This window comes from Acanthochromis polyacanthus, chromosome 17 (genome assembly GCF_021347895.1).
Source record: "Acanthochromis polyacanthus isolate Apoly-LR-REF ecotype Palm Island chromosome 17, KAUST_Apoly_ChrSc, whole genome shotgun sequence".
NCBI classification, from domain to species: Eukaryota; Metazoa; Chordata; class Actinopteri; family Pomacentridae; genus Acanthochromis; species Acanthochromis polyacanthus.
Window position 1 is genome coordinate 6,750,722 of NC_067129.1, and position 16,150 is coordinate 6,766,871.

The 16,150-nt window shown below is 39.7% G+C and overlaps 1 protein-coding gene across 3 annotated transcripts in view; it reads right to left on the bottom strand.

Moving 5' to 3' along the window:
• Window positions 1–15,887, bottom strand: part of aff4 (AF4/FMR2 family, member 4) — a 31,816-nt gene extending 15,929 nt beyond the window's left edge. Inside the window, exons 1-2 of one of the 3 annotated variants that reach the window (XM_022197503.2) lie at window positions 15,580–15,887; window positions 2,095–2,224 (exon numbers count right to left, since the gene is read on the bottom strand). In XM_022197503.2, coding sequence (XP_022053195.1) covers window positions 2,095–2,220 — 126 coding nt within the window. In that variant the 5' untranslated portion in view covers window positions 2,221–2,224; window positions 15,580–15,887. Of the gene's footprint in view, window positions 1–2,094; window positions 2,225–7,231; window positions 7,484–15,579 lie in introns of those variants that run through there. The other 2 variants (XM_022197502.2, XM_051937419.1) reach the window with 2 other exon arrangements.
• Between the last annotated feature and the right edge of the window lie 263 nt (window positions 15,888–16,150).

The following is a 16,150-nucleotide window of genomic DNA, read 5'->3' on the forward strand; positions in this document are numbered from 1 at the left end:
ATTCAACTGTAGCAAATTTCATGAATGTTTTTGGTTTCTGCCCCTCAAAAAGCCTCAGTCCTGACGCAGGACTTTTGTACCGGCCACACACACACACACTATCCTTTTCTGAATCACTTCAAACATTGCAGTCCCTCGACATTAAATTACAAAGAGCGGAACACAAACTGCCAATTCTTCTCTTCTAGATCTCGTCAAACGGAAAACAACAAAGCAAGCTGTCAGTGTTTCATGTGATGTGCATCTAATTTGCTTGAACTTTGCGGTTCATTCGATGCAGTCAAAATGCAACCATGTATGCCCTCAATGTATTTTTAATTTCCCCCAAGGCTCGTCCTTTACGTCGTTTCTGGGTCTCGTTAGATCTCAGCACAATCTGGTTGGCAGGGCGAACTCGATCCCCACATGTGAAGGATCCTTGATTTAAAAAAAAAAGAAGAAGAAAAAAAAAAAAAAGAGTTCTAACATGCAGCATGCATTTGTGGCATATCAGACATATCAAATTGGTTCAGTTTCACTCAAAAATATCTAATAAGCTTTTACAAAATGGTGTGCAGCTTAATTGATAGCTTAATAGTCTTGGTTCTGTGCAGCTGAGTGAGTGCGTGAACTCTGCGCCATAAAAATATTACTGCTGTGCTGGTCTACATCTGGGAGGCCACAGCTGCAGCTCTGAGCACACATGGCCTTTAATGCACAACGCTGTAAACTTCTACTTAGTGGAGCATGACAGGGGGGGGGGGGAGTCAAACTAAAGCTTACATAAGACTCACACAGGCAGCAGACAAGAGATACAAAGTACAGAAAAGCCAATGACTTAAACAGCCTGCTTTCCCAGGTTTTTGCTGCGCTGTATGCCACACATTTTTTTCTTAAAAGCAGCGGTAGGTTTCTAAAGACCGAAAAACAAACACGCAAAGCAGAATTATTCGCTAGAAATTACTTTTTCATTTGCAAAGGTCAAGGACTCTTCCGTCTTTAATGCCAGCTTTTTATCTTTTACTTTGTTGTGGTCCAAAACACACACAACAACAACAACACTCACCTCTGGTGGCTTTTCTATTCCCAACCTGTCAGAACACATTCCTCGCTGCCTCTTTGATGGCTAGCTCTAGCTATGGAGAGGAGCCACTTAGATCTGCTCAAATCTGGTTAGTGGCAAAGATTAGACCAGTACGGAGAACTCAAATCCTCTTTACAATTATACTGGCTGGGAGCTGGCTGGCCTACATCTACTGTATGTGTGTCTGTGAGCACAAAAAGGAAGAAACGGGAGGAACCGCAGCGTAGAGAGTGCCGTGTTCCTCTGTTTACTTTCAGCAGTTGCGCTACAAAACGTCTAACCAAAGACAGGTGGTATCAAAAAAAACAAAAAAACACAAACAGACTGTTTTGCTTTGGGTAGAGCCTGTCAACTGATTATCCAACAGCTAACTATAATTTATTCCAAACCACTAATGTTTGTAAAAGCATCTGTTTTAAATATCTGACTGTAATTAACATGACGACATGAAGTCAATTAACTCTTGAAATATCTGACATCACCTTGATTAAAAGAAAGTGGGACATCACTGTCAGCAGACCTTGTTCAAACATGACACAAAGCAACTCCTGCACAGATTTTTAACTTGAATCACACAAACTGTAAAAAAGACCGAGACTGCACGATCACGAAGGTCATTGTGAAAAAGGGATAAAAAGCCGCACAATTCTTATTCACTGAAAAAGCAGCAACAAAACGTCAAGTTTAAATGAAATACATCTTATTCTGTTTAGCAATGCATAAAGGAAGTCAAGCAAATATAACAAAAAATGTACAAACACGTGTAGAAAGACCAGAAGAAAGAGTGTTTCCACCTTTGCCGCAGGAGCTAAACATTCCTCTTTAGAGAACAAACCAGGCCAAAAAGCCCAAAAAAAAGCCAAAAAAAAAAAAAAGGCACAGCTCTCATGTTTTCGAAAATACGCAATGACAAAAGTATATTACCATGAAAACTTCTGATGGCGTGTGCAGTTCTCGCTTCCTGTCGCTTGTGCAAATTCCTCTCAAGTGACTAATCAATTACATGCCAAATGCGAGTTAAACAAACTTACCACTTTGTAAGGTTCAGGGAAGAGAGGGGAATTCGCTGGAAAGGCCTCTCCTCCTCCCTGCTGGATTTCTTGATTTCTCCTTTCTCTTTCTTTCATTCGGAGCACATTCCGGTCCTCACGGTTCATGTTGCTATTAAAACAAAAAGAGTAACGAGTAAATACGCTGCTGAGAGACGGAAAACAGACTTTTTAGGTCGTCACCATTCAAGGATGGCTAAAGGAGAGGCGGTAAAATCAAAGTGTACACTTGACAAGACTGCGCCGATGTACCAAAAACAGTCTTAGCTCTTCAGTTTTCTTCATACACCAATGTGTCTGTGTAGGTTCTCATTCATCCAGGTCATGGTTATCCAAAGCAGTTAAAATAAATCCACTGGACTTTAAGAAAGTTCCTTGAAGACGTTTTACCTCTCATCCAAGAGGCTTCTTCAGTTCTGGTGGTGGTTGGTGTTGTCTCAGCTTTTAAACCTCTGTGAGGTGTGTCCGGGGATATTATTCCAACGACCGATACCAAAACTCATGTGACTACTCAACGATGGTCGTTGTGAGTATCGGTGGGGGTCGTTGAAATGCACAGATGTCACTGAGCCTTCGTGTGCTAATGGTGGTCATTAGCATGAGTCTGCTGAGTAGTTCTTTTGGGGAGTTTTGAAAGGACCGGATTGTAAATTGGCGAAAGATGATGTCGCAGACCACCACCCTTGTTCAGAGATAGCTTCTCTATTTTGACATGGATGGCTTCTTTCACTCCTCTCTCAAACCATCCGTCCTCCCTGTCCAAAATCTGAACATTGGTGTCCTGAAACGAGTGTCCTTCTTCCTTAAGGTGAAGGAAGACTGCCGAATCCTGTCCTGAGGAATTGGCTCTCCTGTGTTGAGCCATGCGCTTGTTAAGTGGCTGTTTGGTTTTCCCCTACGTAGAGATCTGAGCATTCATAAAGTCCAGTGGATTTATTTAACTACTTTGCATACACCAATGTCAACTATTCACAAAAATCTAGAGTGCTATGTTCTCTCCACTTTGCGTCACAGGTTTTTGGGAAACCATAAGTAGGACCATCATTAGTGAGGCCCCACACATCATGGACAGGGAGATGGCAGAGATGACCTACGGAGAAAGTAGCCTCTAATAAGCTTAGGCTAGTCTAGACACTGTGCAGTAGCCTACTTCTACTGCAAGTAATCTCCTTGTACAGATGGAGAATGTGAATTTGTACCCAGCCGAAACCCCGAATAAAGACACTCAATGTTTAAAATACTGGTTCCTTGAAGTAGACTATGTGCGACGTTCTGGACACTCATTAACAAAGATAAAACAATAATTATCGGTTATGAAACCTTAAGTGGAAGACATTGACTTTATAACAGGGAGCTAAACACGCCTCTCTGCCTTTATTTTCCTTCTGCACATTATGTGTGGGGTGCAAACATAAAAGCAAAAAGGCTGCTTAACCCTCTGAACTTCCAGCAGTTTCTGGGTGTTTTTTGGTTCCTGTCCTATTTTTACTCGCTGTGGGCTCATTTTTCACTGCAAAATAAAGTCCTGTGCTCTATGGAAACAACACAACCACGGTTAAACGAAGATGGAAGTCAAAAAACTCCCAAAAATCATCAAAAAGGAAGGTTTAATAATCCACATCAACATTTCGCAAGCGTCCACAGGTGTTACCAATACTGAGGGGAAAAACTGTGGCTCCACATAGTATACATACTTTACTACTTACATATTAAATAGTTTCAATACTCAGCTGAAAACTCCCTAAATTTTTGTCACATGACTGTTGGTTGTAGCTGAGCCACTTGTGGTTTCTCTATGGTAACGTGAAGTACAGATTTTTAAAAAATAAATAAAGACAAGTAAAATTAAATGATTTTGATGAAATGTCAGATTCAGGCTGAGTTTTTGCCAATTTTCCAGATGTAACCCAGCATCACACATGATTAGTTTAAGGATCATCAATGAATTTTCAAATCTGATAATTGTTTGCTTTTACAGTTTCTGGTTCTGATAAATGATGGTATTTTTGTGTCATTTTTAAAGAGAACATGTCTTTCAAAGTGGATGTACACATCGACACCAGAGACAAACATCGCCATGACGTGTAATAAAACTGCACACCCAATCAGAGAATAAAGCACAAAGCTGCTCATGTCTTTTTAAAATACAAAAACACTTCACATAAAATGTTCTCCTTGATGCCACTTTTAAAGTATTAAAACGTGGGCATTTAGACCAAAATAATATGGGCTCATTAGGTACAGCCAGGATGACAAAGAACAAATGTGACTTCTCTCTGCCTTGCTCCTTGTTTAACAGAAAGAAACTACAGAACTTTGAAAATAGAAACAAGCAAAATTGTCAGCCAGGCGTGTCGCCTCCTGGTTTAAGTCGACAGCTTCAAGCTCTGCCAATGACAACAATGATTTTAAGGCTGTTGACAGAGCGATTATGCAGCAACCACCCGGCCTCCTCCTAGATTATAAACACATCACGCAGGGGTGTTTTTAATCTCTACTAAGTATGACTAAAAGATGAAAAGAAGCAGATGGGAGACTGATTCCAGAGAGAGGAAAGACACTCCACACAAAGGGAAGTCAAATGAGACATGTGAAAGGCAGACTAGATGAGACTTTTGAAACAATGAGTTCCTTGTGAGAATTTAAACAACACTTGCATGAAAAGTGATCAGGATGATCAATCAAACACCTTGGAACTAAGTCAGGCATTTACAAAAAGAGGCATTACTACAACTTCTGACTGGGCATTGGGAAAGCTTATCTGCGAGTATAAACAGTAATTTCCCTGCAAAAGTTCTGTTTTACATCATCAACACCACCCAAATGTGAGTCATTACTCTTGAGCATACAACGTGATTTACACTCTAAGGCTACGCTACGTTAAGCCTCAGCTCAAGAAGTGACCTCGGTCATAACCACTGAATGAAACATACCATAAGCAACAGCTTTATCAGCAGAGGTGTGAAGAAAATGAGAAAACATTGTTTGGACAATCTGTCATCTCTGGACTATTTGACTTCCAGCACAGCGAAGGACCACGCTTGGACTTTACACCATCACAACCTAAACAACAGACGCTTTCCATAATGACCAACTTGCTACAACTGGACTAACCACAGACTACCTCGTACAGACGAGTGTCTACCGGGACTAACGGTGCAGATGATCTACGAATGCCACATTCTGGTAAATTCTGCTTAATGGTAGTTATTTTACCCACTCTACCACACAGCTGGCAAGAACCAACTATCATTTGCATGGCTTTCATGCTATGAATGAATGTCTATGGTTTAGGGAGAAAAAAAGCACTGGAAGTGAAGCTTTTAACATTTCGACTGGTCAGCCTAATGATTAAATTAAATGATAATGTACCAGGGGTGTTTTTAGTGAGCTGTAGTCATAATACAGGTTTATGTAAATGAGCCCGTTGAGGTCATTTGAGAGTGACTGCATGTGTGAACGAGCGACTGTTAACACAGTGCAAAATGATCAAACGCCCCAGGCTCAGGACCTTTTGTAAACTCTGCTCATGTCCTTTCTGCCCAACTGACTGACTTGAAGTGCTGGTTTTTATTCCCTGTAGTGTGGTAGTCAAAGCGTACATTTCTTCTTTAGTACATATGGGCATACTCTACAAACACAAATGGGGAAAAAAGAAAGACAAACGAGTGTTGGTGACATAACTTTACGATGCGAACGTGGAGCAAGTTTCTGACTTGTTTATAAGTTGGCCTTCTACCAACACTCAGAAACAAAACTAGGTTATATGAAGAAGAAAACCAATCATCAGATCAAGACTGCTTCCATGTGATAATTAAAAGCCACAACCGGAACTCTTTATCAGTAAACATGTCTGAAAACATCCCTCTCCACTAATCCAGAGTAAAGCCACTATGAGATCTTCTGTTGAAATAAAGTCAATATTAGCACTTAAAACATTTTTGTAGAGTAATGAAATGTGAGGGTGAACCTTCAATACTGGTACAAAGTCTAGTTGGGTAATCAAAAACTAGTTCTAAATGTGTACAAATCAAGAACTTTTAGATTTCAGAAAAACTTGAAGCTATGTATGCAATGCCACTCTACCAAGCATCAAAATGCACACTGTTTACAATATGGCCGACGAGTTACTGAGTACAAGCATGGCTTAGCGTCACAAACACAGAATGGATAGAATAAAGTGTAATCACTTCACAAAGTTAATCTCATCAAACTGTGAAAGTCTGTCTGACATGTCAAAGCAAGTACCACAGCATCATGGAAGGCTTGTTCCCCGTCTTTGTCATAATTCCCTCGAATCAGCTAATGCCATATCATAGCTAGCATTTATAACATAGATTCAAATTTAATCTTTAAATTTCAACGCAAAAAATTAGGTTCTGTCTTTACCCATTTAAGAGAGGCGCAAGTGAGCAAAAAAAAAAAAAGCTCACTGTCGGCTTTACAAGTAAGATGTGACTCAATAAGCACAAATGTAATCATTATTTGCCTGTAGCCTTTAATAAAACCACACACCTGTGCTTTACAATACACACAAAAGCAGCAAATCTTAATTTCATTTGTACTTATTGACACAGACCATAAATGAGATTTGATTTGTATATTTGGCCAAGCCTCCATCCAAGGCCCAAATTATTAGCGGCCCATCCATTACCAACACAGTAAGGTGAGATATGCTGATCATTTCAAAATTAAACAAAAACAAGCCCCCGCAAATCCCTTCTTACACATTTTTACATAACATTTATGGGAGTGTAATGGCCAGCTGTGTTTATTGTAGTCATTCAACAGAGCGCCAAACTGAAAAGGTCAAAGTCTCCAGAGTTGAAAAGACAGTTCACTCTGTACCTAAATTAATCAGTTCATCTGGCTCTTTTTAACTCACAACATAACAGTCAGGCCACGTCTCCAACACACGCAAAAAGAGAAAAAAAGAAAAGAAAAAGAACTGATGATTATCTGAGCGCCATGTATACAGGACTGGGCTTCTGTGACACAGCTATCCATCCAAAACATACAAAAACATCTTACCTGGCTTATATATGGAAATTAAGTGTTTTCTTCCAACCAGACATTAAGAGAAATGAGTAAAGTAGCCAACTAGTTGTGCATTTCTTACCCTGACTGAGAGGCCATGGCCCCAACCACTGAAACATTGGAAGGAGGAGGGGAGGAGGGCTCAGAGGATCTCCCAAGGATTCAGAAGTATTCTCATCATGACTTGTCAGCCTAAAATTTGTGCGCAAACCTCCTCCAGTGAAGACAACCTGACCCCTTTCCCCCCTAAATGTTTCTGTGGGCGTCCAGCTGGAAGAGTGTAACTACAGTTTCTTTACTCGACTGGAAGGTACAGTGTATTTCCTTGGAGTGGAGACAAATCTGACTTAGGGAGGGGAGGTGACTGCCTGTTCTCGGGAGATACCACGTTCACGAACAGCGGGGGTGGTCACATGCTAGGTGAAGTCTGGAGGCAGCCACGGCTTTCTGCTTGTGTCTGGGTGTTTTGAGGTTAAAGCATGTGTGGAGAACAAGTAAAGTGAAAAAAGGGTGGGGGTGGATAAGCATAAGAGTGAGTAAATGTTAGGAGTGAATGCAGTAGAGAAAGACGGGATAAAAACAGACAGATTTGGCATGTCTCCTTCCTTGAAGCCTGCCAGATTCTTGACTAACAGCACTGTCGGCCAATTTTAATCTTCAACTATGAGGAAAAACTGCTCGGCAAGGAGCAGAGGAATCTTTTAATCTCAGTTAATTAAGCATATGAATCATCTGAAGGAAGCACTGCACGAGCACAATGCTCAGCAAGAATCTGTAAAGTCCACTGAAATACTGCGACGCACTGCTACGTCTTTAAAATTATACCTTTAAGTATTAAATCAAAGAGGAGAGGCAGTAATAAAAGAGAAGGGAACAGTCTTGCTGGAGTTAATTACACCTCCAAGTTAAACTTAAATTTAAGAAGAGTAAAGGCAAAAGATGATAAGAGGTGGTTTAAAGAAAGAGGATTAACGCTAAAGAAATAAATGAGCTTTATCCTAGAAAGCCTCGCAGCAATAATAATTTACAAGACAGCCTTACAGGCCAATTAAGGAGAACATCTACGGGGATGAAAACAGCACTGAGGGATCAGCGAGAGGGGAATAAATCTCACCTCTCTCTGAAAATGGCACGGTCCACCTCCTCCCATAAAAGGAGATGTTATTTTACACCACAGGGCCTCTCCTCCGTGTGATGTCACTGCCCTCAGCAAGGCCAAGCCAATCAGAGCTCGCCTTTCCGTCAACAACCTCCCTCCCTCCCCCACTATGCCCCGAGCACAGGGCAAAGCACCCATGCAAGCTGTTAAAGTCACAGCGCACAGTTTCCGGCATGCTGGTTGTAACAAACGGGAGGTTTTCATCATTTACACGTGATGACGACACATGCTGACATTTGTGGCATCACTAGATGGTGCGAGGATGTTTTTCTAGTACACAAATGAACTAAATCATGCCACTTCACCTGTGGTATCCTTCAACACGTTTCCTGTTATGTCAAAGGTTCATTTTAATCACTTCTAAGGCACACACAAAAAGTCACAAAAACAGCTAAACATACTTTACACGCCATCTGAAAAACATTTGTATTTTACTTCTGCTGCTTCACTCCTGAAGAGGTGTGTATTTAGACTTAGAATCGAAATATAGCCCTTTACATCTCTTCTAAAAACACTTCTTCTAAACTATATTTAATGTTACCACATCATTCTCTGTGTATAGTTCTATCCTCAGTACCTCAATCTTTTACTTTACCATGAGTGCTGCAATTTCATCAGTAAGAAATTTAGTTGCAAGCAAATATGAAATGATAAGGATTATTCTTGTTCTGCTTAGGGGAACAGTCACAATGGTGCTTCAGAATCCTTTTATAATCATTGTGTTGTGCCATTTAATTATGGTGTTATATGCAGGAAAGTACAAAGTGAACCAGAGAAAAACAATCCTGAAGATTATAAATTCCAACTGTGGGCAACTCCCTTTGACTCAGTTTATAATAGATACACGCTGTAGAAACTCAATGTCTTTATGATCAGGGCTGATGTTCTGTGAGATACTGTTGTAAACTTAATATTGAATCTACAAACATATTTTTTCCGATCACCTTGTCTATTAAAGTGCATGCTTGTACAAAGCGGGACAGATACTTCAGTGCTTGAATTACATATACCATTTAGCTTTATAAATAGAAGCAGACTACTACTCTTGTTTAATCAATCAATAACAGAGCTCATTAAGGAGGACAGTTAGAAAGCTATCTGATACCACTAAACTGCTACAGAATCTAAAAATCTCAACAGCAGCAAGAGGTTTCAACGCTACATTAACTACAACACCGTTTTTGTTTTATTTTTGCACTTCTGAAGCTTTTACACACCAATGTTCAACTGTATATTACAAAAATAAACCTGCATATGAAGTCAGTTTCAAGTTCATACTCCCTCAACAGTGAATCCATTTTAAGTAGCATTCTGCATTTCAAACAAACTCAGGTTAAAAGAGTATTCTATAATGTGAACACAGCAGGTTCTCAGTAATGGGTACAGATGGGCAGTGAGTGCCACCACCCCTGGTGCTTTTGAAGCAAACCTGCTGACTGCAGGAATTCCAGAGGGAGTGTCCATTCAAATGCTGCAAAACTGCTTCATATAAGCAGCTGTTTGGGGAGGACAGAAATAAAGACTACAGGCAGCCAGGACAAGGAGTCTGTAAGAAACTGTCAAGAAGACATGATTGTTCAGAATAGCTTTCTATAGGATTTTTTTGCACACGTTTCTGCATCTCTACTGCAGAAAAATCTCATCCTCAGAACAACAGGGAAAATGAAAAACTGTAGTTGTCTGTGTGCCTTTTATATCAAAGTATTTAGCTGTGGATGTTTGAGGAGAACAATGTCAAAATTAGCTTTCTTGTGTTCATGCCTCGGTGACAATCCTTCAATATTTCCATGTGGCTTTAGATTAGCTCCAATTAACATATCAAAACAAGACTTAAGTCTTGATTGACATGTTCTCTAAACAACTGCTTATATCCTTTTATACAGGCAGGTTTGAACCATTTGAATTGACTCACTGCTTGGAATGCCTCCACTCAGCAGGCATGCATTATCTGAATCAGAGGGAGCCTTTAGCATTTACCAATCAGGGCCCGGCGCTGTGACGGTTGAGCATTTACAAACTAATTAATCATCATTAATTTAGAAGCTTTGCAGGTCTGGCATCCAGTAAACCTGATCAACAAGAGGGGAGAGCAGAATGAATGCAAAACTGAAGCTAATTTCCAAATGTGAACTCTGAAAACTTGGTCCCTCAAAGGCTAAGGCATCTTTATTTCAAGATAAAAATCTAATTGAGACACTTTTAGCAGCCACTTTCTCATGCTTTTAGACAGACACTACAGTGGGATGTTAGATGAATTTCTTTTCCATTATTAAACTGTAATTAGCATGTCTGTCTTATACACCTCCTAAAAGAGTAACAGCAATTGTACGTTAAAAAAGCAAGTACCTGTAAAGGTTCTGTGGATTTTGAAATGACAAATATCGCCAGACGAACAGCGAGAGAGAATGTTCGCCCTCACAGCTTTGACACAGATAACACGCAGTGCACTGGGTACTTTTTCTGCCACACTGTTACTGGAACATGACACACACTCCTCAATTATCTTTGCAGTGTTTCCAAGGGACCTGTGTGATTCAAGCTCTTCGGTGCACACACCAAGCTTGTCAAGAGGCTTTTACTTTCTGCATGACCCTCTTCATATGAATCTAAACTGTGGTAAGATGTTTTTGACAGCTTACATTTACTGCCAACAACAGTGCATCATGCAGCCCTTTTTGCCTGGTCAAAGCAACAATTTTAATAATTTTTTAATGCATTTACAGTCATAAAATAAAGTTTACTGGTTATTCCAGTGTAAGCAATAAGAAATTACTTGATAAGAATATATATATGCCTAAGCCTAAAAAACCTTCAAAAATATCTGAAAGTCATCTTTGTCAAAAATCTACCCTCTACTTAATCATATAGGAACTTCTTTTGGCCTGAAGCATTAACACTTGCCTACAACAAACACTCAGCCTAACAGACGAATGAAGTGTTCCTCAGTCAGTTCATTTTGCCTTCCAGAAACGACCAACTGAAACATGACCTAAGCCATTAAAACTGCAGACACCACGCAAACGTAGACTGCGACAACGTGCAGTAAAAGATTTCCCAAATGTGATAACAGCACGGCAGGTCAAGCAATACCGCAACCGTACTGAGGAGTCAGGAATTTCTGGATTGTGCAAAAGTTTCCCATACATCTGCCACAATTGTACCGCTCGCACAGCAGTCCGGACTAAATTTGATGCTGAAATATGTATCTACCTACAAATAGAAACATGCCAACCTATAGCTTACTACTCAGAAGCTCAAAATAAATCTCTGCAGCCTGCAGAGCAGATTGTGGGCACATGCGAGTTTAGTACAGCTGCAATGCCAGGGCCACTAATTAAATCACTACAGGAAAATTAATCAGATATTTTGATAAATGAGTGTCATTTTAGTAATTTTTTACATCAAAATTCCTGCTTTCATGCTCTCTGATACGAGGGTTTTCCGCTTATTTTTGTCAAAGTAAACTGGAAAATATTTGGGTTTTTGACTAGTTTGTCACATATCTGAAGAGAGCAGAGTGGGTTTCTTCATTATATTCTCACATTTTATAGACAAATTAATCCAAGAGATTAATGAGCAATGAAAATAATCATGAGCTGCAGCCTTAGAATGAAGAAACCGGTTGATGAAGTACTTAAACTGCATGATTCATACCTTTGCAGGCTCCAGTTGTTGCGCTGCATAAGAAGCTTACGTCTTTACTGCATGAATCACAAAAAAGTTTTATCTATGCATTACGGAAATTCACACCAACTGATACTTCCTTCTTACTCTATATGATTTTTATTGTTTATGATGTTATTTGCTTCAAGGCACTTAACCTGCTCAGAGAAAATAAGCTACCAATGAATCTCATTACTGTGTATGACACTTACTGCTGCTGCTGCTATAGAATCTAACTGAGGCTGTTATTGTTAGATCTACGCCTGATCTGTGAAATGAAATGGCCTTAATGAGCTTCACCTTCACAGGACTATACAGCCACATGAGAGCGTAAACTCGCATCCTAGAGAACAAAAGCTGAAGAACAGATGCATGAGGTCAGGACACAGTGAGTAGCATATTTTTCTGCTGTGCGAGCAACAGCAGAGAGAGATAAAAAGAGAGAGCTGCTGATGTCTGATTAGATCTGGGCTAATTAAACTGGCAAACTCTAGAAGAGTCTTCAAAGAACATAGTTTTGACAAGCTTCTCTTTCTGAAGGAAATAAGATTCGGTTCTAAACTTACAGACCTCAGCTGACGGCATAATCATTTCATATTTTGGGGAGGTTTAACGTAGAAAAAGTGAACTCTAAAATGCACTAGCATCTGTGCAGTAGACAAACCAGATGAATCCTCTTTGCCGTTATATGTCAAAGTCATTTCAGTAATTAAAAAGGAGATGACGACGAACGGAATGAGTCAAGATAAATAAGGAATCCAGACAAGGACTCTTCAATTTTGGGAGGACTGTCATAGAATCAGGTGTTGTTGAACAGTCTGAAACCAGGCATGTCTCATTGTCCAAATATTCAGTCTGCAAAACCACACTGTAGTACAACAGCAATGTACAATGGATGCATCAAAGCCAAAGAAAACATGCACCCTCCGCTCTGTCTGGAATGGACAAACAACATGCCATCACATCTTGACAGAGCATGTGCCCTTTGCCTGGTCAACAGAGGAAACAGTTATACTAAAGCCTCCAAGCAAAATGTAAACAGGAAGCAAGGAGGATTTCACAGTAAGCTGCGTCACAGGGAGCCGAGTTGCACACTATCTGAATAGAGTGTTTACCTCGAGTGCTTAAAAAAGGTTTTCTTAGCATCCCCACAATTATCAAAACTGGCATCTGGGAGTCAACCAACTTTGCTTGTGGCTCATATTTCTGCTCAAGCTTTCCAGAGAGAGGCATGTCAGTTTTACCTTTACCCAAAACGAATACACCTGGTCAACATACAGTCTTGCGCTTTAACCCTAAATCTCAATCATTTAAAAAAACATAAAGCACCATGCTATATGAGGAGTTATTGTTTTACCTGTTTAAAAATACACATAACTATGTACTTACAATTGTATTTGAAATGTTACTAAATAAGGATATTGTCATTAGTGTCCCAAAATGTCGATTCCAACTAAGAGGCATTCGAATCTTTATATTTTCTTTAATGCAAGCTCACATGTTACAGCCATTATCAGAGGTCAACCAACATTTTTCTGATTACTTGTCCTGTCGTTATTCTTTTTAACTGTGTATCGGTTCCAAATTTGAGCTGCGTCTATGTATACACGGCTTTTTCTCTGTAGAAAAACTTTCAGCACCCAAACCACAGAAGCTCACCAGCCTCAGAAGAAAACAAATGGTGCCAAAATTATAAGAATAAAGATTAAAAACACCAATTTCACGCATTAACTCGTTTTGTTAACTAGAGTTTAATTTACTCAAGCATAATACATATTTGTGTTTGTCAAATAGTTTGAAATGAGAGGGAAATGCTTGGATTTGATCTGTCAAATAGGGTGAAACAGACCAATTGTCTCTGCTGTGCACAATGCGAACATGCTCACCGTTGTGCGTAGCCCCTCCCAAAGGCCCAGTCTGAGCCAGGAATAAAAAAAAAAAAAAAAACTATTTGTTGTCACTGTAGTCTTGAGCAATGTCCTGCTGAGAAAACGATGTGATCGGGCACACGTAATGAACACCAGCATACTGAGGGGAAAATGTTTGAAAGTTTTCTTTTAATAAACTGAGGTAATTCAACAACAGTCAGTGTTTGAAATTTCTGGTATTCTCCATTTTGAGGCCAAGATTTTACTGCAAATGTATACTGGTTTCAAAAATCAGGACTGGTTTAACCATTATACTTATTACTTAGTCAGACTGAGAAAATTATTTTTATCTGTAAATGTCCTTTACAAAGGTAAGGCCTTAATCAGGCAAATACTGCATAGCATCAGTGTCTCAGAGATAGGAAGTACTTTCTCTTACTTAAATATGCCATATCATCACACCTATAATGTCCATAACACTAAAACACTCTTGAGCCAACACTTTCATGAGGAGAACGCTTTTTCAACAATTGAAACCACAACTCAAACAACCGAAACTCTGTCTACAGTAGTTGCGCCGGTTAACAGCTACCTGCCATAAATGAGTTCATGACCTTAGGCCTCTCAAACCATGAAGTGTCAACCAAGACAAACCAGTCGATCTCTCTGTCCTTCTCCTCTCTATGTGCCAATTTTACCCTCTTCCTATGTATTCATGACATTACTAACTCTTGAGAGGAACTCTGGACTTATGATGCATTTTGTGGCCCTTCCCCCAACTGTGGCACGTAAAATGGCTTCCTAGAAAAGCATATCAGCTGTCTCTGTGTTAAACCAAAGCACACATAGGTGTTGCCTTACATACGCAATAGTTATTTTGATGCAAATAATCAGGTCTTACACTTTACACAGCTAGGAGTGGCACTGAGAGCTAGCTGCTAGAAATGCAGGATACACTGTGTAGAGGCTCGAAGACAGCAAACCAAAACTTTTTGCTAGTCACTGAAAAAACTACCGACTTTCATGGGCGTATGATTAGTTAAACTTTCCTGTGTGTGGTGGGCAAACTAAAAGCAAGTAAAATATTTTTGTCAACGACTAAAATAGACCCGACTTGATCTAATCAAGAGCTTAAATCCCGAAGCTGTAAATTAGCATTACAGTACATTTGCATTATCGATCAACTGTAAACTTGATCAGATTGTGTTTATCTTTTGCACAATGGAAGGACACAATAGTAATCTAGTCGTCGATTACATAATTAGCGTAAGTTAACAAACCTGAGTTATGTCAGCCACGGCTAAAGACAGAAAACACAAACATCAGACGTCATGACCTGTTAGCTAACATTACAGGAACAAAAACATGACCACCATCACTGCGATGTTTGCCTCAGTTTTCCAGAAAGGGGAACAGCAGCACGTATAAAACTGACATTTAACGTTATTGTCCTTTAAATAACCAACCTTTCCGTTTATAATAACTCAAAAGTAGCTGCAACGTCTAACATAATCTTTAGCAAGAGGCTAGCACGCTACCTACAGGACTACCTGCATATTTGCTTTAGCGTAACGTTAGCTAACCCAACCTGCTAGCAGAGGCTAGGCTAGCGGCTGGCTAGCTCCGAAACCATTGATTTTTTCTGCGGAATTTTAAATTAACATTCACTCCAAATGTAAGACAACCACTAAGTACAGTGAATCACCAAATAACACATTTCGTAATGTTCGGCATCCTTACCTCTTGTCTTCCTTTTAGGCCCAAACCATTCTAGCTATTGGAAAGCTCTTTTCTCTTTGTCTTTTCCACTTCCAGTTACACGCAAAATGGACTCAGCAAAACGCTATAACAGCTAAAACACTAAAACCACATGGATGGTCCTCATCTTCTCCTTAAAACGCAGCTGTATATCGAGCGGAAAACAAAACAAAGTCATTTTCTCTCCCGTTCATTTTATTACTCCTAAACAGAAGTGTCTGATAGGTAAGACTGCTAGCTAAGTTAAGCAGCCAGCAGGTACCACAGACAGGACTGAATGCATGGATGGCAGCAAGCGGCGCTGCATTTATATCCGTCGGAAAAATCTCAACCCAACCACCTAACCAAGTAAATATGACAGGAAAGTGCATTTGTAGAAATATAACAGTCAAAGTAGGCGTTTTTTGTAACACTGTTTGGGACTGACCATTTTAAAAACACCAATGACTTTAGTTTGCTGATGGTTTATACTACTTGTTTAAAATAATTACTTTGACAGATTTCAAATATGATCCCAAAATCAGAAGTATTAAGTGTAATGGTAACTAAGGAC